This window comes from Myiozetetes cayanensis, unplaced genomic scaffold (genome assembly GCF_022539395.1).
Source record: "Myiozetetes cayanensis isolate MyiCay16 unplaced genomic scaffold, myiCay2020 scf4, whole genome shotgun sequence".
In the NCBI taxonomy this organism is placed as follows: Eukaryota; Metazoa; Chordata; class Aves; order Passeriformes; family Tyrannidae; genus Myiozetetes; species Myiozetetes cayanensis.
Genome location: NW_026087631.1, coordinates 8,593,640 through 8,616,284, shown reverse-complemented (window position 1 = coordinate 8,616,284; position 22,645 = coordinate 8,593,640). Strand labels below are relative to the sequence as shown.

The 22,645-nt window shown below is 51.4% G+C and overlaps 2 protein-coding genes across 3 annotated transcripts; one reads left to right on the top strand and one right to left on the bottom strand.

Moving 5' to 3' along the window:
* Positions 1-3,243: 3,243 nt before the first annotated feature.
* HEMGN (hemogen) lies at positions 3,244-8,324 on the top strand. Of its 2 annotated transcripts, none has more exons than XM_050329073.1 (4): positions 3,244-3,373; positions 5,782-5,875; positions 6,294-6,580; positions 7,715-8,324. In XM_050329073.1, exons 1-4 carry the CDS (start codon positions 3,292-3,294, stop codon positions 7,822-7,824), a joined length of 573 nt encoding a protein of 190 aa, XP_050185030.1. In that variant the 5' UTR covers positions 3,244-3,291; the 3' UTR covers positions 7,825-8,324. The 2 variants fall into 2 exon arrangements, with proteins under 2 accessions (XP_050185030.1, XP_050185029.1); XM_050329072.1 differs by having other exon boundaries at positions 6,291-6,580.
* An 11,983-nt stretch (positions 8,325-20,307) lies between these two features.
* FOXE1 (forkhead box E1) lies at positions 20,308-21,179 on the bottom strand. The gene is given in 2 exon segments (XM_050329207.1): positions 20,308-21,065; positions 21,068-21,179. Coding segments are annotated over 2 exon segments (870 nt in total).
* Positions 21,180-22,645: the final 1,466 nt, after the last annotated feature.

The following is a 22,645-nucleotide window of genomic DNA, read 5'->3' as shown; positions in this document are numbered from 1 at the left end:
TAGCCACGGTCTGAGCATGCACCCAGTTCCCATGGAGCACTGAAACACACAGGGATTTCTACCCTTTCTTACATGTTTCGTATCACCTGCAAGCAGCCCAAAATAGAGAATCATAGAATCATTTAGGCTGGAAAAGACCCTTAAGATCATGAAATCCAACCACTAACCCAGCACTGCCATGCCCAGCACTAAACCATGTCCCTAAGCACCATATCTACATGTCTTTTAAATACCTTTCAGGGAAGAACTTTCAGGGAAGAACTTTCTCCTGATACTCAACCTAAACCTCCTCCAGAGCAATGTGGGGTCATTTTCTCTTGTTATATCACTTGTTATTGGGGAAAAGAGATGGTCCCCCACCTGTCTAAAATCTACTTTCAGGTAACTGTACAGAGCGATAAGTTCTCCCCTCAGGTTCCTTTTCATCAAGCTAAACACCCACAGCTCCCTCAGCCTCACAGGACTTGTTTTCTAGACCCTTTACCAGCTTCATTGCTCTTCTTTGAACACACTCCAGCACCACAATTTCTACACCTGGGACATGAGAACCCTGGTTGTGTGTACAGATTGGGCAATGAGAGGCTGGAGAGCAGTACCAGGAAAGGGTCCTGGGGGTCCTGGTGGATGGCAGGTTGAATGTGAGTCAGCAGTGCCCTGGCAGCCAGGAGGGCCAACCCTGTCCTGGGGGGCATCAGGCAAAGCATCGCCAGCTGGTCCAGGTAGGGGATTGTCCCACTCTGCTCTGACCTGGGGCAGCCTCACCTTGAATATTGTGTGCAGTTTGGGCACCACAATGTAAGAAAGATACTGAGCTATTAGAGAGCTTAAAGGCCCTTTAAAGGAGGGCCACGAGGATAATGAAGGGTGTGGAGGGGAAGCTGTATGAGGAGTGGCTGAGGTCACTTGGTTTGTTCAGCCTGGAGAAGAGAAGACTGAGGGGAGACCTCAGCAGACCTCAGACCTGAGGGGAGGTCTTCAGCATCCTCACGAGGAGAAGTGGAGGGCCAGGTACAGATCACTTCACTCTCGTGACCAGTGACAGGACTTGAAGAAATGACATGAAGCTGAGTCAGAAGAGGTTTAGGTTGGATATTATAAAAATGTTTTTCACCTGGAAGGTGGTTGGGCACTGGAATGGGCTTCCTGGGAAAGTGGTCACAGCACCAAGTCTGCCAGAGTTCAAGAAGCATTTGGACAATGCTTTCAGGCACATCGTGTGATTCTTGCAGTGTTCTGTGCAGGACCAAGAGTTGGACTTCATGGTCCTGATGTGTCCCTTCCAACTCAGCATAATCTATGATCAAGGTCTGATATGTTTCTCTCCTCCACAACTAAGGCCTTTGCACAGAATAGCATCCTGAAGGATACAGTTTTCAGATGTCTGCATGACCAGGGTGGCCCCAGGGCTCTGCAGCCTCACACAGTGCTGGAACAAGAACACCCCTCCCAGCTTGGGACACCCTGCCTTCACTTACGACTGAGCTACAAGAAACTACTCTTAGTGACTTGAAAGCCTCACATCTCTTTATGCCATCCATGTTCCTGGCCCACCCTCCCGTATCAGAGCATTCCCATATCTGCTCTGCTGCCACCACCCTGCTGCTTCTTTTGGGGCTGTCAGACCTACCCCACCTCTGTGGAGGTACCACCTAATCTGCAGTGGACACAGGGCAGGAGCCCTGGAGTGAGGTGGTAACTCGGGATAAGCAGAAAGGCAGCAGAGATGACCATGGACCCCCAAGGTTACATCTTAAGACACCCACATGCATGAAGTTTCAAGCATTGGAGCTTCCAGGGACCTAGAGACAGATCCTGCTGAGAGAAAAGGATGTACATTAAAAATAAAAAGACTGGCAGAGACTGGAGGCAGGCCAGATTGGCTCATCCCCGAGGAGCTGCTCTGCTTCAGGGCAAGCCTTGAGACTGTTCAAGGAGGTGGGATCATCCCTGCTGTGAAAGGAAGGCAATTCCCAGAGGACCTAGGGGTACAGGAACATTGTCAGGTTCTTCTACCAACCTTTGAGCCACTTTGAATTCATGAGGGGCAGGGAGGGAAGGGATTAGGAGCACAAGCACCTCACCAGTGTAAAAGTAGTTGAGTGTCTTATGGAGAAAAGTGCTGGTAGAAGCTGAATCCCAAATGCCCTGGCACTAAGTGCTTTAGAAGCTGGCTAAAGAGGTGTCTGTGGTCCATCAGAGTTGTTATACACAGTATAATCCAAAGCTTTTCTATGCTATCCTGATGTGAGAAACTTTGAAGGCAGTTTTCAGGGGAAGCCAGGATTGCTACCTCACCTCACATGCACTGACCTAGGGGCCTGGCCATTCCCACAGAACAGGGAACAGGTTCTTGGCATCAAAGCTATTGTACCAAGCAGAAGCTTCCCCTTGGCAGCTGTACTGGCCCTGAAGATGGTCCTGCAGAGGCTGCATGCTGTGCAGGCCTGGGGCTGCCATGGGCAACAGGGAGCTAGGAACAACCACTATAGGAAATCATCCTGTGGGAGCAAGGGACCAGCTGGGTCTCCTCACTGTTTTTACTGGGGCTGCCCATTGCCATCCTGCCTCATGAGAGAAGTGCTTTGCTCACAGCCTCAATCCACTGGACCAACAAGTTATTAGGAAGTCCTCAACATGCACAGACAGGTATGGATTTATTATTCTTTCTGGATTTCCCAGGAAAGTGGTGCAGCCCTTGGACAGGTAACATGTCTTTGGCAGTCCCATCCTTGGGGGTTTCCAAAGAATATGAAAACACAGCCGTCCTGACCTCATGCAGCAGACAGTCCTGCTGCGAGGGGATCTGGAGGATGTCCCTTTCCAGCACTACCAGGGTCCTATGCAAACACCTCTCAGACAGCATACATCCCATTTCAGACCTCTCAAAGGGTCCTCGAGGACTAACAACACCTCCTTGCATCTCATTCTGGAAACTAGCAGCGAGGCAATACTGCATCCTGCCCTGCCATGCAACATCTGTCCACCATAAAGAAGAGCATTTGAGTCACAATTAAGCAGCAGTGAGTGTAAATTTCCCATCCAGAGTGGAATTATTTGCAGTATAAAAGCACTAACATGTTTTGCAATCCACACAGTAGATTCTGGATAGAGACTCTCACACCTTTGCACTCCGATAAGGAGAATATTATTACCCTCCCAGTGGCCTGGACAGATAAGAGGTTTAGGGCGGGCAGTCTGCATTTTTTTCAAGCTCTCATTATGCTGCACCAGTATCTCCAGATGCCTTCTCCTGGGAGCTAAGCTGCTTTCTGTTTAACACCGCAAAGAGCAATGGAGAGTTTAGGCAAAGACCATCCTTCTTCAGATTCTTCCCCGCCACCGTCTGCAGCCCATAAGGAGTACGCTGTGCCAGGTAATGATGAGACCACTCCTAAGTTAAGTTTTTGGAGAGAGGAGAGAATTATCTTTGTCACGAGTGGTTTAGAAAATAGGAGCTACTAATTACTAGTTTATGCTTGGGGGGTGGAGGATGCACATTTAACTGCAAGTATATGTGTCTTTTTACATGTTGTGTTTCAGATCACAAAGGCATGTAAAGGCTTTTCAACTCTTAAGTCCCTCAGGCAGCATCAACAGATTGTTTGCAGACTGAAAATATTGTCTCACTGTTCTTATAGCTTGATTTTTTTTTTCTTTTCATTTAAACTCTGTGTCTTTGTGTCTTCTAGTGAACAATTTTTCATCAGGATGGGTATGTTTTACTGTGATCTTTCCTGCCTAGTGCTGGCAGGTGACAGACAGCTTTGGAGCTCTTGTGGGAGTGCTTTCTTGGACCAGTTAGAAATTAATGAGGGCTGTTTGCTTAGACTGTCCTGGGAGGGAGACTGTAAAAGCATTTTTAGCTGCTTGTAATTAATGCTCAAAATACATTTCGAAGGGAATAGGAAGTTACCTTGGCTGCAAATGGGATGTGCAAGGGATTACGAAGTTCAATAGCTGAACTGAAGCCCTGTGCAGATGCTGCTACTGCAACTTGTAACCTCATCTTCCCAGGCAGCTTCCTGCCTTTTGCTGTGAGGATGGCAGAGCCATCTCCTGCTGGCTGAGCACTACTGCCTCTGATACTGCTTTATGCTGGGGAACAACCTCCCATTTCTCTTTGAGTTACTCTCAACTTCCCTGGCCAGGGTCTTAGACAGCACGATGTAATTTTAAAGTTGACTCTGCTTTGATGGCACAGCGATGAACATAAACCCTTTCCAAGTTAAGTTTCTGTAAGATTATAATTAATTATCAGCAGTGTCTTGTGTAAAGATCTACTTTGGGTAGAGGCTGGATCCTGTTGTCATTTTTGCTTTTTATCTGTCCTGGACTATAGTTTTCCTTGTATTTAACAGACACCTGGGATAAAAGAAATATAGTTCAAGCTCAGCCTTGGAAGTCCTTTTCATCTTGCCAATTCTCCCATCTGATCCAGTAAATGACAAAATGACCATTTTCACTGATTTGATCTAATACTTTAGTGTGAACTGAGGCTTTTTGTGAAAAGAGATGGATCTGATTACATATAAAAGAAGCAGGTCATAGTTTTTCTTTTTCATTGTGTGGGTTTTGTTGAAACTATGAAAATCAGTTCTTTTGTGATCTCTTCAGTATACAGGTGGGAAGAATTTCCTCTCCCTTCAGGTGTCAGTGAAGTGGTGTTGCCCTTTGTCTTGTGGGCCTGGTCTCATGCTACTTGATTTGAGCCAGGTTTTTGTTACCACAGCTTGGAGTCCAAGACAGAAAACTCAAGCTGACTGGATCAGAAACCATCGGACCTCTTGCCACATCATCAGGGATGCTGATGTCTGTTAGGACAAAGACATGGAGAAGTGAAGTTCAGACCATTCACCAGGCTGGTCTTTGCCTCAGGAAGCCATTTGGAGCCCTTTGTAGTTAGTGAAATGGGCACAGCTCACCTTGCCCACAGGGTGACTGGGATCTGGGGGGGTTCTCCTCTCTGCTGGTGGCTGCAGGTAACCTGCACATCCTGCCCAAATGGTAAAGCCAGCATTGGAGCTTTCTCACATCAGTTAGTCTTTCTTCAGCTTTGCCATGGTCTTCTGCAATCTATCTTGGGGCTGTTTGTGTGGTCTTTGGGACCAGTCCTCTCACCCCCAGCAGAGTGTACTAGCCCTCTCTTGGTCTCTGGTCTCTCTTGGTCTGGTCTACAGGGTCTCAGCCTAATACGTGTGGGCACCTGTGTAGGAGGAAGCCTGTGCCCTCTGGCTCATGCTCTTGCCCTCACAGAGCTGCTCCTGTGTTGTTCTGTCCTGTTCTGCTGTCCAAGGCTGTCTCCTTAGTTAGTTAGATAAGCGTCTTATTTTCAGCAGTGGCCAGTTGCAGCTGCCTTGGGAAAAGGGTAATAATGGAGCAAACATGAAGAATTATCTTGCAGTCTGTAGTGATGTCTGACCAAAGGATTTCATACTTCCCTTGTGGCATGGGAAGCCTGCCCCATGCTTCCATCCGGCAGTGGTACAGTAGGGGAGTAAGTTGGACAAGGGTCACCCCAAGACTGCAGCAGCAGGAAGAAAATTGCAACTAGATAGAAATTTAGAGCCATTTGCAGCTAGGAGGCTGGGAGTTTCAGGTGCTGCGTCATCAGATCCTCCCCACTGAGGCTGTGCTGGAAGTATAGCACCCAAGTGCTATAGTTTTGTATCAAGACCCAAAAAAAGCTTGGCCTCTTGCATTAGTGCTCTAGCACTGGGCAGGGAAGGATCAAACTGTGCCCTTGGTCAGAATATCACATTAGCACTCAATTTATCCCTGCAGATGTCATCATAACACAACGCTTGAGGGACCGGGAGCTGCTCAGAAAGAGAAAAGCGGAAGCCCTGGAGAAAGACTCGACTCAGTGGATTCTGAGGTAAATCTTGCTTTTGGTTTGGAGTTGTTTTCATGGTGCACTTAACCTGAGTCCAGGCATGGCAGCCCAGCCTCTGCATCTTCACCCAAGGACAGAGCCGTCAGTCTTCAGCAGGGAAAGGTGACCTGCAGCCAGTAGCTGGGAGGCAGTGATGAATGAGGGGTGTGGGCTGTGTAGGTGGATGGTTGGCTGGCAAGCAAATCTCAAACATAGTGTGGGGCTGGGGAAAAATTTGGTGCCCAGCCTCTTGCCCACTGGTGCAGACATAGAAGGCTGTCATGCCAGGCTCAGGAGGCGCTTCTGCTGGGATGAACTGGGTCACAGTAACAACAGGGGGCCTGGCAAAGCAGCCTTGGGGCAGGAGGGAAACTCTTCTACCCTACTCCCAAGTTTTCATCCCTATGAAACCGCCTAGCAGGGTGCATAAGAACCAACGGCAAAAGAGAGGTAGAAGAACCAAAAGAGGACGGGGCCGTCAGCCGGAGGTGAAGGCCACCCTGGAGCCAGAACCAACCATAGACCCCCAGCCTGAGCTGCAGAAGGAGGCTGAACAAGTGCACTCTGAGCCAGCGCACTCTGAGCCAGCACCGCCTGAACCAGTGTACCAAGAACAGCTGCCCATGACGACCATCCAGAACCCAGTCAGTGGGATGCAACCAGCAGCAGTGGAAGGGGAGCCAGCAGCCAGGAGCTTGGATCCTGCAGGTCAGTTTCCACAGAGCTCCTGACCCATGGTGGCTCAGGGGGCAGTACAGTGTCTGGAAAACTGTCAGCAAAGGTTGCCCACCCCATCAACAATCATCCCACAGCACCCATGGGTCCCTTCCCCACCAAACATTACTTGGGTAGCTGTGAAAGGGTGGGGGGCATGTTGGGGCTGTGGGGACAGGTAGGGGTCTCCAAGTCACAGGATGAGACAAAAAGTCTACTATTGTCCATAGAGTCACTGAGATGGGGTCTGCGGTCCCCGGCTCTAAATAACAGCTCCTTGTCCTAAGAACACTTCTGTGGCTCTGCCAAGAGCCATGTTAGGGCAGAGATGCTTTGTAGAGAAGGTGCTGTTTCTTGAGGTCAGAGCTGATCAGGGAAAGCCAAAGTCTGGGCACGCTCTCTCCACAGTCCACCCGGTTTCAGGACTGACACTGGGGTGGTGGGGAGGGAAGGGTGGGCACTGGGGCAAGGGGCAGGTGTCTACAGGCAACTACACCTTCAAAACCTGCCAGGACTGAGGCATGGAGGGCACTAAGTTGATCTGAATGGCAGACTGGTGTCTGGGCTCGAGGAATCCATTTACAGCTAACACAGCAGGAGTTGCTCCTACATCTGCCTTGGTAAGTGTAGAGCATATTTACTTGCAGCAGCCAGTGGGCCCAGTATGCAGGTTGCTTCATAACCAGGAAAACCTAGGATGTGCTTCAGAGGAGACGAGCATCCTCTGACCCTCAGTTACTGCATTCCTAGCAATGTCTGTGCAGGGAAGAAAAGGCCTCTTGCTGCAAGGTACACAGTGCCCTCAGTGCCACAGAAAACAGCCATTCTACATCCTGAGGCCTGGGGCTGACTGTGGCACATCACACCAGTCCAGCTTCCAGCCCAGAGGTCTTGAAACGGGCAACCATCAGGGTGGTGTTTATTTGCCTCCTGCCTTTAAACCCACCAGGGCTTTACTCTCCTCAACTCCCCTCCACACCTGAGACTGCCCTTGAAAAGCAGGCAGTCCATCTGGAGCTACCAAATATCACAGGCAGTTACAAGACACTGGCCTTGGGGGCTTTAGCATGGGACAGCAGGAAAACACATGAGAGACCCCAGTATGAAATCATCTTACATGCTTTATAGGTGAAGAGGAGGTGGTGAATCCAACAGAAGAAGAAATACTGGAACTTTTCAATACTCCCCTGGAAAACGACCACCAGGATAACAAATTCAACGCACATGTTCTGTATTAATTTTCTGATTGTTTGTTTTTTCATCTTATTGTGACTCCTGCCTCACAAGCTCTGATAAGTACTACATCAGCTTCTTTCTGGTTAGTTCTAAGGCCCACACTCTCCTTGTCACTCTGCTTTCTATGCCTCTTTCAGGTTCCAGTGTGGTCGAATGTGCAGAGGCAGTCCTTCGGGAGTTGCCTGCTGCCTGTGGCTTATAAGCCCCCTGCTCTCTCTGCAGACAGGCTGTTTCACTCGGGCCCACAGAAGGCTTCATCGTGTCCTGCCACGGTACAGGTTAAGCATACAGTCCAGCATCCATCCTTCTGAAAGCCATTTCTGATTTGCATAGATGTGAGTGGCACAGCAAACCTGAAACCCACTGTGATTTTTAGTCAGATAGAGCTTGCCCACCTTAGGTTTTTCCTGCACCCCTGAAGCCACACATCCCTTTCTGCTTTTGTTTTCAGTCTGAAGGTCTTTATCAAGGTCAGTTTTCCTCTGGAAAAAAGAAAAATAAACTTCTATTACCTAAAGCCTGGAATGTTTTTTGTTTTCAGTTTCTCAGCAGCTTCACTCTGGCCTTGCTGAGCCACCATGTAAGGACAACAAAAGATAGTTAAAAAGAGCTGAGTGCAACAGGCTGACACTGGGATGAATCATGCACTTTTGTCAGGTAAATGCCATTTGGGGCAAAGAGAGGAACTACTCTGCACAGCCACTGTGTTCCTGACTCTCCAGTCATGCACACAGGATTTTTCCTGAAGCCAGGAAGGAACGGGGCATCCTCCCTCTCCTCACGTTTTGGGTCTTTACCTGACTTACCAAGGGCCTGTCTCCCAGAGCACAGGGCTGGCCAGGCCCTGAGGTCACCCTCAATTTGGGGTTTTTTTTTATGGCTCCAGAGATGTTGCTGCTGCTGTCCCAGAGCTCTCCAGGCTCTGCATCACAGCACATGTGACAACTCACTGGTGACACCAGTAAGAGTATCTCCAGTGACAGGATGGACATCCTTGACTCCCACCCCTGCTTTGGTCCCAGGGATGTCACATGAGGGGCAAGTGCTCACTAGCACAGCCTCTCCACGCTGAAATCCTGGGATGACCTCTTCAGATCCACTGCCAGAAGCTCTACAGGCACCTGGTGGGTGTCAAAGCAGAAAGCATCCAGCAGCTCCACAACCAAGCACATGCAGCCCATTCCCTATGGGCAGCTCCTGCAGGGATGGGTCCCTCTGCACAGCTATCCTGGCGCTGTTCTGGCCTCTGCAGACGTACCAGCTAATGCAGGGCTTTGCTCTCCCTTTGAGTAATGGACACTGGTGGGAGCAGAGCAAGATCTCTCACCTTCTGCCATCAACCACCCAAACCTCATCGGTAACCCCAAATAGGTAAGGTACAAGGGGGGGGGGCCTTGTGGAAGCCCTGCAGCGTGGAGGGAGCTTGTGGCTGGCAGGTATGCTGACCCTAGGGCAAGGCACTGGGTGAAGGTAGCTGAGGCTGCTCTGGCCTGAGGTGGAACCAGAGGCAGGAGGTCATGTCATGGTTGAGCACCATCACAAAAGTGGTGCTGGGGTCCTCCTGCAGGTGTGGTGCCCATACCACGTTGCAAGGGGGCTGGGCCGTGACTGCTGCCAGGCAGGCCAGGAGACCCTTCCACCTGGTGGAGACCAGCAAGGGCCAGTGGCTCTTCCCAACTCTCCAATCCTCTGCAGTGCTCACAGGGAGGGGGAATCAGCCACGCTGCCCACTCCACATCTGCAGACGCTTGGACTCTCCTGGTTTCCAAAGCTCCTCAGATTTTGGGGAGAAGAAAATTCTGGGAGGTTTTAGACTCACCTTACAGCTCCCATCCATCACGGAGGGCACAAAAAACCTATATTCCACCTTCTCCAGTGTGAAGTGGAGCTCCAGGAGGTGGTGAAGGTCTGTCAGAGTGAGGTCTCTGTTAACACAGAGTAACACTCACTGCTGAAAACACACATGGGCAGCAGTGCCAATCCTTGCACTGCAGAGCCTGGAGAGCTCCCTGTGGCCAGAGGTGTGCAGAAACCAGAGAATACACTTCTGCCTATCTCTGTGGAGATGCCTTTGGTGTCCAGGAAGTCCTGGAGTCAATCCAGGAACTGCACACTTTTACAGATGCTCTTTAACTAACTGGCTTCTTTGGCAGACAATAAGAAAGGTGTGCCGGCAAACAACCAACCATATCACAAATTAAACAAGGGAAAGATAAAGCCATCCTTATCAGCACTTTCACTCACCATGCACTGCTTCCTTCTCTGATGAGAGGACAGATAACAGAGCTCTTGCTCACAAGGATGGAGTTCAGGTGTGAAACTGGACACATGGGGGTCCACGTGTATCTCTGAGAGGGTCCTACTGCCTGAGTAGAGCTGGGGAGGGGCTGGCAAGGGTGGATATATCTGGAGGAGGGAGGTTGGTGTTCTGCAGATGCAACAAATCACCTTCTCCCTCCTTTCCCTCTTTCCTGAGTCCAAGAGAGCTGTCTTTACCCAAGACCATTAATGAAGTGTCTGACAAAAGAAATTTTCACCCTCTGGTCTGCCATGAAGGGGAAGGCTGGGGGAGGTCAGAGACCTTTAACTGACTGTAGCCTTCTTGATGATGAAGAGCAGGTGATGAGTGCATGGAAATGGATGCTGAACCATGGGGACAGCACAGGGAGCCAGGTAAGTGCCTGACTCAGTGATCCTTGCTGTGCTGCATGGTGACAGGGCTGCCTGAGGCTCTTCCAGGATGCTCTTCCCTGCTTCCTGAGGCACAAAACCAAGGCATGTTGTGGTATGTAGAGGATGTGACCACTGTGGTTGTCTCCTCACTTGTTAGATTCAGCTTGATGTTGGTTAATGTCAGCTGGGCTGGGCTGAACATGCTGCTGTGAGCTCATCTCAGGGACACAGGTCCTGTCCCCAAGTCCTGAAGAGCGTGGCATCCTGAGTGCTGACAGTCACAGCTATGGACAGCTAAGGAGGGGGAACCTGATATCATGTTCAGGAGAACCAGAATCTCCCCTGTCCACTGCCAATTACCTTTGAATATCCTTTCAGGAAACACGCTTCCAGCTCTATGGGAGAAGGGAGGTTGCTTGGTTTGTGCACTGTGGCTTCCCACTTCTCAAATTGCTCTTGTGACACAGGGTCCCTCACACCTGCAGAAAGTCGGGGGTGATTTGTGGCAGCTTGTTGCTCATGGGTGATGTTAAGAGCCAGGAAGGTCTTCTGGTCCTTAGCAGAAGTGAAGTCATAGCTAAGCCTCAGAAGAAAGAAGTGGGCAATAAACTTCGGGACAGAGGCTACCAAAGCTCAGTGAAAAGCCATTCCACCCCACAGGAGCCTGGTCTTGCAGAGATAAGAAAAACTTGCTGATTGATTTACTAATATTGACTTTAAACAGTAAATCCTGGAGACAGCAAATACCCACTCCCTCTTTGGCCACCATTTCCTGTTCAGAGTTTGTTAGCTCTGATTCTTCCCATCCTGTGTTCACCATTTCAATAAATACCCCTCTAAAACTACCAGGGCTGAGACAGACTGGGGCTGTGTGTCCAGCTGGGCTCATCAGTACTCCACCACCTGGTCTGACACTCCTGTTTCACCAGGAAATCATATAACTTTAGAAAAAGTTAAATGAAGAGAAATCTCTGGAGATCTCGAATCCAACCCCTGCTCAAAACATGGCTAGCTCTGGCCAGAATACTTTAGGCTTTCTCCAAACAAGTGTTGATCATTTTCAAGAGGTGAGATCACCTCTCCCTTTTCCCCATCCCAGGGCTGTCCCAATCTCAGCAAAGAAAGTTTCTCCTTCTGTCCCACCAGACTTACCCTCAGCACAGCTTTAGTTCCTTGCCTCTTGCACTTCAGAGAAAACTCCAGCTCCATCTTCTCTTTAACCCTCTTCAGGACTGCAGGTTAGACTCCATGCTCATCTACTCTCCATGAGAACAAACCCAATTCCCTCAGCCTGTCCTTGATGGCCTTAGCTGAGTTCATTCATAAGGATGTTTTTTTGTACTAGGTTACCCTAACTGGACCCGGTATTCCAGATGCGGGTTCAACCACACCTGGCAGGTGGAATGGCCACTTTCCCAAAGCCCCCGTCTGAAATTCAGCCCTTTGGGATGGACTTGGGGTGTTGAGCACGGCTGTGATTGTGTCTCCCTTGCACATCCTGAGGCTTGCACTGACACAACACAGAAAATGCAAAGAAACCAGGATACAGCTTGTGTGGTAAACAACGCGACCTGAGCTTTGTAGCATTAATAATGACCCTTTTTTCAACCCCCTCCTCTACACACCACCTTCCACAGAATTTGTGAAGGCACTGAAACGCTGCTTGAGTGTATTAATCACATGCCCCTGGACGTGGCTGCTTGCTTGCCCAAACTTTGATGGCAGGCTGAAGGTGCAGCTCTCGTGCTGCTCCTCTGTAGCCCAGCACTGCGACCCGTGAAAGAACGAGCCGCCCGTTCGCAGGGATCCAAACCGGCCGCTTTGCAATTCCAGCGGCCCTCCCGGTTCCTCGCTCGCTCCCTCCCGCCCGATCCCGCAGTGCTCCCTAGCGGCAGCAGCGGATTGTTCGGGTTGGAAAGGACCTGAAAAGATCATCTCTTTTCCCCCCAGATCAGGTTGCTCAGAGCCCCGCCCAGCCCGGCCTGGAACACTTCCAGGCATGGGGCATCCACAGCTTCCCTGGGCAGCCTGTTCCAGTGCCTCACCACCCTCACAGTAAAGAATTTCTTCCTAATATCTAAGCTAAATCTACCCTCCTTCACTTTAAAACCATTGACCCTTGTCCTAGCACATGCTCGTACCAAAAGTCCCTCTCCAGCTTTTCTGTAGGCCCCCTTTAGGTACTGGAAGGTGCTATAAGGTCTCCCCAAATACGTAAGACCTTCCAGGATTTAAGCCCGGCTCCTGTTGTGGCAGAGAGGTAATATATCTTGCATAAGCTTAAGTGGGAAGACTTGAAATCATTTCCCCTGCTTGCTCGAAGCGGGCCTTTTTTTTTGTCTTTCCTCTAGAAGGGAAGGGGTGGAGAAAACCACCATGCAGACAAAATACAGAAGACATTACCCAAGAAGGAAAACCTCTTCATATTTTTTTAAACAAATGTTTCCTGCATAAAAGTCCAAGCGCTGAATCATCCCCTGCTTCCTCCATGAAAAAGCCACCAGTATCGAGAGTAATACCCAGACACAGCCTCTCACACCATGCCAGGGTGGCTTGAACTGTCTGTAACTCCAGGGCAACACCATGGATCTTAGCCTATCAGAGTGGTCAGTCACTCACTGCTGCAGGAGTGCAAGCCCATGTTATTCAAGTAAAGGCAATTTTAGAGAAAAGAACAAAAAAAACCCACTAAACCACACCAAAAAAACCCACCCCAAACCAATTTGGGACCCACTGAAAAGCAACATAGATACAGAAATAAACTCAAGTGTACCCAAAGACTGAGAAGGAAGAAATCATCACCATCAACACTATGTGCCTCCTGATGAAGAGAAGGAAATGTTCTCTGGGAACATCATGATCTGCCTATTGAAGACGTCTGTATGGTGATAACTTGTTTTAAGTCCCCTTGCCCACAACCCCTGCAGCCCGCAACCTTAGGACACAGGAAAAGTGAACATAACATCAAGAGGCAGGGGTAGATACTGAATTTATTGGGGTCTCTGTGTGTGTGTGTGTGTGTGTGTGTGTGTGTGTGTGTGTGTGTGTGTGTGTGTGTGTGTGTTTATAGCACATGCATTATTGATGTTTCTCTGTATTAATTTGGACTGTGAGACTAATAATTGAAAATATTATATTGTTAAAACTTTTGTGTGTAGTAAAAATGGTGGACTCTTGGCTTCACTTACACTGTGGTTTTTTCTGTCCATAACAAGATTTTTAGTGTTACACAGGAAGGGACAGAGACAGAAGCTGGGAAGAGAACAAATTCACACTGACACATCTATGCCTACATACAACTGGCTGCTGCTTGAACAAGTGGGCTGTCATCCATTCTACTACAGCATTCAGTCAAGGGGAATATTTGTGGAGCCAAATATTCTTTTCCAAAGGCCACCACTGGGCTGTCACTTACACAGGCCAATTTTTGAATACTCACAACTAAACACGGTGCCATTTTGCCCTGGCTCTGGGCGTCCTCCCCATGCTCAGGTGAGATGGCCAGATCCTGATCTGTATTGCAAGATTTTCCAGTGAATTCACCACCTTCTGCTGCTCCCATCAATACACCTGTCTCCGTGGCTGTTGCTTTTTGACTAGCCTGTCCCAGATGCAGCATGATGGATTGGGACAGAGGGGCCAGGGTAGCACTATTTAATTGGCCAATTCCAGGGCCAGCACTCCAGCGAGCATTAACCAGTGATGACAGGCTATGTACTAAAACACAAGACACAGTTTGTTAACCTCTGAGGGTGACAGCCTGAATTACTGAGCACATTTTCCAAGTGGGAGAGGTTAACATGAGATGCAGATGGTCTCCTTGAAAGAGCCAGCCACAAGGATGATGGACTTGGAGTGCTTCATGCACCAGGTGAGCTGCATCTCAACGATCAGACCAGAGGCTCTGGTGCTAGCATGGTACAAAAAAGGTCAGAAGCTGATCCTTATTCAATTAAGAGCTCTTTGGATAGTTCACATCCAGACAACAGCTTTGCAAATTCTTAATTGGCTAGTAAATCCTAGCTTCCTGGCATCAGCAAAAGAAAAGAGATAGCAGTGGCCTCAGTGTGTTCCTCTGAGCCAACCCACAGTTACTATTCTTGTTTCCTCCATGGCCACATTCAGCCAGACATCCAGCCCTGTGCATACAATGACCCTGTGGACTTCCAGTCATCAGAAGAGGTTAGGATATAGCCTCTTTTTCCCTTAGCCCAAGCAGTGTGGCCAGGGTACTTCATGTTCACTACGTTATTGGTTCCTATGTGCCCTATATTCAAATACTGCAGAGGCAGTGAGAGTTCAGAGTCTGGTAGACCTGAGCTGGACCCCTCTGCCCCTGTCTGCCCACACAAAAAGAGGTTGGATGACTGCCCCACATCCAAAAGTAACTCTCAGAAATAACCCCAGCTTCCAGGAACAGGGGATGCCACCATCTACCACCCTGACTTCTTGGCCTTGGACATGGAGAAGACATAAATTCAAACAGGAGTGAGTTAAGAAATCTAGACTTAAGAAGCTTAGAGAGAGTTCCCATGAATCAGGGCTTCAGGCCTGTATAAAGACAAGTGTGTGAAGCTGTTCTTTGTGCCAGCATGGGCCACTGTATTCCCATACACCAGACCCTGTAAAGTCAGACCTCCAAAGGGCATCACATTCGTCCACATCCAGGTGCTGCATGAGCAGGATGTCCTCTGTGATCACTGACCCTGGCATTGCAGTTCTAGGTAATGGCTAAAGCCCAACTCCAGCTACACAGACTGACCTCTAACTACAACTCAGAGAGCTCTGGACTCCCTCCAATGTACTCTCTCCTTGCTAAATGGCAGCTGCCTCCCTCACTTACTCTTTCCCATAAATTTGATCCACTTCTTTTCACTTCCAAAGGCAGACAAATCACATCTGGGAGTCCCAAAGCCACTGAAGAAGAGTTTCCTATCTGCTCTCTGATAACATGGCAGATTAAACTACCTCTTCCTGTCTCATTCATAGCTCTCCTGGCAGCTTGGGCTGTTGACAGAGCAGCAGCTGCAGAGTTTGCTATCCCTCAAAAAGCCTTGGGAAGCCAGTCAACCACCCTCTCAGCAGGAGAAGAGGCAACATCTGCCATCATCTTAGCCATGTGCAAGCCAGACCACCACCCTGAGGTGTGGAGTTGCCCCTGAAGGCTGTTACACTCCCACTAGCTACAGTTGTTGCTTGAGGAATTGTTCCCACAGATGTTGCTGTTGCATAAAATGAACACAGTGTCAGCCTGTGGCCGTGGGAACTCCACCTCTGCAGCCAAAAAACCTAACTGGCCCTGGGTGCAGGAGGCAAGACCAAGCATTTCTGGTGCTGCTGCCACAGGACAGAAAATGTAATATTGTCTCCAGCGGTAATACTTTCTCTAGCTGGCCCAGCTCCATGGTGGAGCCATCAGAGTAATTAGTGCCAAGCACAATCCCTATGCCCACCTCTCAGCTTCTGTTCCTCTCACAGGTAGTAGCCTTCCCTACCTGAACCTTTTTAGCAGAGGCACCTGGCTGGGATGGAGCTTCATGCACTGATGTCTGCAGCATGCTTATGGCCTGACAGGACATCTTGAAAGCAGACTGGTGACTCAGGGGGGTGGCCTGAAACTTGATGAGCCAACTCTGGCCTGGCCTTGCTGGCCCCTTCCTCCCTCTGATGTCTTCAGCAACCCAGCAGACCAAAAAACAGCCAAAGTAAAACAGACAGAGTGAAATGCAAGGAGCAGCACATGCCACACATCTTGCCCTGCATCACTCCTGGTCTCAGGAGTAGAGGGAAGGCTTGAAAAACTCAGACACTTCACTACAAACAAGACTTCATTACAAACAAGACAAAGATTTATTTCCATTTCAAGTGAAGTAGAAGAGTACATACAAAAAAATCTCTGATATAGAATATAATATTCTCCTAGGCTGTACAACCCACCTCTTTTTCAAAGTCTGCCCAGGGCCTGACTGTACCAGAAGTCGTGCAGAACAGAAACCAAGTCCTTTGCTCTGTCCTTTGAGAAAGGAGCACTTTCAAGGCCCTTCTCTCTTCTTGTCAGTCCTCACAGTTAAGAGTTTCCTACAGGTTTACAATCCAGATTTATTGGATTCTTCTCCCGGAAATCAAAGTATTAGTTTGAAACTTAGACTAACTTTGGTAAAATGAAGGCCCTCATATATTTACAATAAAACTTCCAGAAATCAAAATTTTTCCTCATTCTTGATGATGCCTAAGAATTACAAGCAAAGTGCCAGCCAAAAATACATTGAGATCCAAACGTTTAAGATATCCCCATGGCACAAGAGTACACTGAGATCCAGTTGTCTAACATATCCCCGTGGCATATCCCCATATCCTCACAGAGAGACCCAACCCCACGGCTCCCCAGGGACACAACAAGCTTATTTTCCTCCGTCAGTGGCCGTGCCACTGCACGACGCACACAGGCACACACACAAGGACAGGGTCGGCACATCCCACTGCCACAAGGCAGAGCATGGACAGACCCCACAGAGCAATGTTCAGCACACCCTTTTGTGTCTGAGCCTACACGACAACTCAGGAAGGTTGCAATAGCCACAAAAACACAGCAGTGCTGCTGGGAAGGGATCTCTGGAGTCTTCAGGCCTGCTGCAAGAGGGAGGCTCGAGCACTGCCAGCAAAAGGCAGGAATAGCTTTGTCTGTTTTCACCTCGAAAACCCTGAAGAACAGACCCCACACATATGTAGAGTCCCTTGAACAGTCCTTGTAGCTCTTCATGGTTTCGCCCAGGGTTTCCAGCTGTTTCTGACAGAATTTTAAGCAGTTTTTGGCCATGTCTCAGGTTCTTGATGCAACAAGTTCATCACTGCACCTGTTGCAAAAAGTACACCTTCTATGTATGCCTGGTTTCTCTAGGTAGGTATAAAAAGATCTGCAGAGAAACAAGAACAAGCATCTAGATCTTATCTGTAAACTACCCAATTTGTGCATTCTGAGTCATCAAGATCTATCAGGCATGTTCTCAAGACATCAAGTTTTGTCCCTTGAACTGGCTACAGATGCTACCTGAGGTCAGAAGTGGCTTACACAAGACCTGTATCAACACTGGTGACCTCTTTTTTTTAAACTGAACTTTAGACTAGCACCAGAGCTGGGGCAGAGAACAAAACTAGGCTGAAGTAAAGAGGAACAAGGGCCAGAGAAGACCTCTAGGATCAGGAAAATTATCTGATCCACATTAATAGCTGCTTCTACAGGAAGGAAAGAAAACATTAAAACTCAAGACAGTTCTTTTCCCAGATACTCCCAAACCATTAAGAGGACAGCATGGCTTGCTGGCAAAGGGACACAGTCCAGTCCTTGCAGGCAGTGAAAGCAGAGAGGCAGCAGGCAGCTGTCAAAAACAGTGGAAGCTGGCACAGCCAGATGTACAGCTCCTCTTCCAGATGGTGAAGGGAGAAGATGAGAGAGGAGCTAGCACGGCTGCTGAGAAGCCTTGCGCCAGGATGAGGCAGCCAAGCTGCAGACAAGACTGCTCTCTCCAGGATGAAGCAGCTTCTGGATGTGCCAGGACCAGGAAGGACATTGAAAGATAAAACACAGCTCTTCAGAAGGGAAAGGAAAGGAAAAATCTGATTCACCTCACCACACCAAAGATTTGAAGGGTGCCTACACTTTTGTCTGTACTCCCCCACTGGGGGCAATGCAACCTCCCCAGCTCCATGTGCAGCAGTTTCCTGTGGTACCACCGACAGGTCTAGATGGACAAGGGGCAGAAATGTCAGGACGGGCCCAGCCTCCCAGCCCATGGGGTAGCTCACCACCACACGCCACCTTTAGCACTCTGAGGCCTTGAATTCAGAACTCATCTCCTACCTTAGAGCCGCACGGAAAACAGCCGTACAACTTCTCCTGTCCACCTACTGCAAAGGGCTTTAGACTTCTCCGTGCCAAACTGTGCTGTGGGGACACCCAACCACCTTCCTGCTCCACTCTCTCTCATGTCCCACCTGGATACTTGGACCCTGGCAAGCAGAGAAGGCAAGGAAGTCGCCTCCATACAAATTTCATCCTGCTGAGGACCTCATCTGAAAAATGCTCGTGGAGCAGAAGGTACAGGTGTCTTCATGGGATCAAGAGCTCTTTGCATCAGTGCACAGCAGCAGGACAAGAGACAGTAGACGTGAAATGCAACTAGAGAGGTGATGAATGGATGGATACAAGGAGAAACTTCTCTCCCGTAGGTTGCAAAAAGTGCACAGACAAGTTGCCCAAAGAGACTGAGCTGTGTCTCTATTTTTTGCAGGTGACCAGAACTCAACTAGACCAGCTGAAGCAACCAGGTTTGAGTCACTGCTGACCCCGAATAAGTACAAGGTTGGAACAGAAACTTCTAACCTCAGTTATTCATAAGTTATGCATATGATCTGTACCCTTCTCTGGTGAGAGATCCTGGTGTATGTGTACCCTCTCTGTTCTTCCAAAACTCTTGCTGATGCTCTGGCTGCACTTTCCACCTCCCTTTCCCCATGCAAGGCCCCACTACACTACAGGATCTTCTCACCAACCTCTTCCCAGCTCTGGTTACACAGGTTCCCCACTTCCACAGGAAAAGGGAGCTGTGTAAGCAGACCTGGACAGCAGGGCTATGTCAGCTCCCTCTCCATCCACAGCCCCAGGCAGAGCCCTGGGCAAACAACACTGCCCCGGGTCCCTTCCAGGGGTAGTGGAATCTGTTGGGAGAGGTTTGCTTGAGTTTCCCCACGAATCTCTTTTCAAGCCTTTGCCTCTTATAGACGTGTCTATTAGGTTTTCTCTCCCCACGTCTTCTTCTGGTCTCTTTTCCAGCCTAGGAAAGCTTGAAAGTGGAGCAATTGGAGATGAAAAGGCATCATGTCCTGCCTCTTGTGTTTCAGGAAAGAAAGTTTTCCCCTACAGATGCCAATTTCTCTAGGCTACAGACAGAGCTGGGCTCATCTTAGGATCAAAGTGATTTAGGATGTAAGTACCTCCATAGACTTCAGGATCAAGTCTCCACTCAAAGCAGGTCCAAATTTAATGCTGGATCCAACTCTGGAGATAGATCAGACTCTGTCCAACCAAGCTGGAAAGCCCTCCAAGGGCAGAGGTCCCACAGCCTTGCTGTGTACCTCTTCCAGGGGCTGGGCGTGCTCATGGTAAAAGTTTTTATAGTTCCAATCCCACCACCCTCCTAACCCTGCAGCACAGAGCATGATCCCTGGAGGCATCTGACTTACTGCCTCTGCCTGCAACCCCAGTATCCAAATCCTCTCCAGCGTGGCCACCTTGCTGGTGCAAAGCCTGGCACTAACGCAGTAGCCCTGTGCAATGTCAGGGACACGCCACCACATCAGTGCCTCGCATCCTACTTTTATGGATTTGCCTGCACGAGGCCGGGGAACGCCTGCTCCTGCCTCCCTCCTACCCTGCACCAACAGAAGTCTTGTTCTGTAAATAAAATCATCATCAGCAGAGATATTTTTAAAAGTGAGATCTTCCCAGGTAGACCAGGAGGGGCCCTGCCAGGGTGTGCCGGGAGAGTGGGAGCCTGGCAGAAAGCTTTGATCACATGCCCCAGGGAAGGCTCTAGAGGAATGGTCTATTTGCCACATTCAGGCACTTGGGAATCCCTACGGCTTTTTCTAGCGAGAGTGGACAGGGCTGGGCAGGGCACCCCAGGTCTCTGACAGCGACACTCCTCGCCAGGAGGCTCGGGCAGATGGCATCTTCCCGCAGTGGCGCCGGCGAGCCCCGCAGCCCGCCTTTTTCCGGGCTCTGCTCCGCGCTGTCGGGCGTCTCCCGGGACGGGTCAGAGCGCCGGGACGAACCTGTCGGGGCCGCCGGGGTAGGCGCCGTGCCGGGGTCCGGGCTCGGCGGTGCCCAGGTGTCCTCCGGCGCCGTAGCCGTGGGGCAGGGGCGGGTAGGGTGCGGGGGAACGGCGGCCGTAGAGCCCGGCGGGGGCGGGCGGCGAGGCGGGCGGCACGATGCGCCCCGACGGCGCGTACAGCGGTCCGTGACCTCCCGGCGCGTAGGGCCCGGGGGCGGTGGGCAGCGGGCCGTAGGCGTGGGGCAGGGCGGCGGAGGCGCAGCCCTGTGCGGGGAAGGCGGCGGCGAAGGCGCAGGAGGCGGCGGGAGCCGGGGGCAGGTCGGCGCGGGGCGGCGGAGCGGGCAGCGGGAGGAGGCGGCAGGGAGCGTCGGGGCGCTCGGCGAGGAAAGCCGGGTAGGTGGAGAGGTCGCTGCGCTTGAAGCGTTTTCTGCGGCGGAGGAAAGACCCGCTCTCGAACATATCGCGGGCGTGGGGGTCCAGCGTCCAGTAGTTGCCCTTGCCGGGGCGGCCGGGCTCCCGTGGCACCTTGACGAAGCAGTCATTGAGGGTGAGGTTGTGGCGGATGCTGTTCTGCCACTTGCGGGGGCTGTCGCGGTAGAAGGGGAAGCGCTCGGTGATGAAGCGGTAGATGCCGCCCAGCGTCAGTCGCCGCTCGGGTGCCTGCCCGATGGCCATGGCGATGAGGGCGATGTAGCTGTACGGCGGCTTGCCCCGCTCCGCCGGGCGCTTGCGGCGCCGCCGCCGCCGCGACCCGCCGCCACCGCCGCCGCCTCCTCTCCCGGCGGCGCCGCGTCCGCCTTCAGCGGCGGGGGCAGCGACGGGGGGCCGGGCGGCAGCCGGCTCTCGGCGGTCATGCGGCCGTCGGGGCGGCCCCGCACCGGGCCGGACCGAGCCGAGCCGAGCCCAGCCGAGCGGGCGAAGCGAGGCGCCGCCGCAGCTTTTATGCGGCGGTGTCCGGCGGCTCCGCGCCCGGGCGGCCAGCCACTCCCCCTGCTACGCCCCGCCGCCCGGGAGGCGCAGGCAGGGCCGAAGCGTGCCGCCGCCACTGCCGCGGGTGGGGGCAGCGCCCTACCTGGCACCCCCCGCCCGCCCCCTCCGCTCGGCCCTGTCCCCAGCGCCGTCGGGGCTCCGCTGTCCCGCCGCCGTCGGGAGCGCACAGGGCCGGGGCACCGGGGCGCACCGAGAGGGGTGGGGGCGGCTCCGTGAGCGCGGTGCAGGTGTCTGGGCACGGGCACTGTCCGCGCCTCCCCGCGGGGCCCGGCGCCGTCGGGGTCGGCTCGGCTGGCGGCCGCGGGGAGAGCCGAGGTGCGGTGAGCGGCCGCCGCTGTCGGAGGAGATGCTTGCAGCCGGTCCGTGGCGTGGGGCAGGCGGCTCCGGGCAGTGACGCCCAGGCAACCCCACACTGCTTTGCGGAAATCAAGCGGCCGAAACGAATTAAACGAGCAAAAACCACACAGTGACACGTTGGGGAGATATAGTAACTGTGGGCTTTGGCGGCGTAGTTTGCGTGCACAGCTGCTATAAAGAATGCATTGAGACTGGTCCCCAGCAACCATCTGGTACAGGGCTGGGCTCCCGTGCAACTGGCTTACCCCTGATCTGACCTGCTTGTCCCCCATCCCCGTGCCAGAGGACCTCACAGGTACATGATCCAACCAGGAAGGATGCCAGGCTCTCCAGGGGCGGCTGCTGGGGCATACTTACTTGCCAGCTCCCTCATGTTTGCTCAGATACTTGGGGCTGAACATCAGACTGCAGCTGAGAGTGCCAGTTGTGAGGAATGCTTGCCCAGGACTTGAACCCCTGTGGCCCAGACCTACAGGCCTGGGGACAGCACAGCCTCCTCACCTGCTGGCATGGTGATCCCTTCGAGCCAGAATATAAAGGAGATGGCAGGAGGTCCTAGAGATGGGATGGAATGTGTGTGCAGGTGTGCACAGGGATGTGTGTGCATGGAAGGGTGAGCATGCACAAGCACGTGGGTGTACAGTGGCACTGGTATGGGGTTTAGGATGTGAATGAGAGTTCATGGTTTCATGTTGAAGGTGAGTGTGCGTAGAAGCAAGTGGCAGCAGACACAGGTGTGTGGCTGGACCTGAGGCTTGCATGTGGACATGCAGGCAGAAACAGATGTGGGCAGATGTGTGTGCAGAGGCGTGGATGTGCATAGGTGTGCAGATGCTGCGCATGGATGTACAGCTGATCCCACCCATGTCTTGGTGCCTCCTGCCAGTTCTTCCAGAACTTAGATCACCAGTGCACTGCTGAGTCTACATCTCTCTGGGAGAAGCTTTCCCAAAGCCCTCTTGGTCATTGCACA

Coding starts and splice junctions, on each gene's coding strand:
- HEMGN (XM_050329072.1), top strand. CDS start 3,292: ATGGAGAGTTTAGGCAAAGACCATCCTTCTTCAGATTCTTCCCCGCCA. Junction 3,374..5,781: donor TAAGGAGTACGCTGTGCCAG/GTAATGATGAGA, acceptor TTATCCCTGCAG/ATGTCATCATAACACAACGC. Junction 6,581..7,714: donor CAGGAGCTTGGATCCTGCAG/GTCAGTTTCCAC, acceptor CATGCTTTATAG/GTGAAGAGGAGGTGGTGAAT.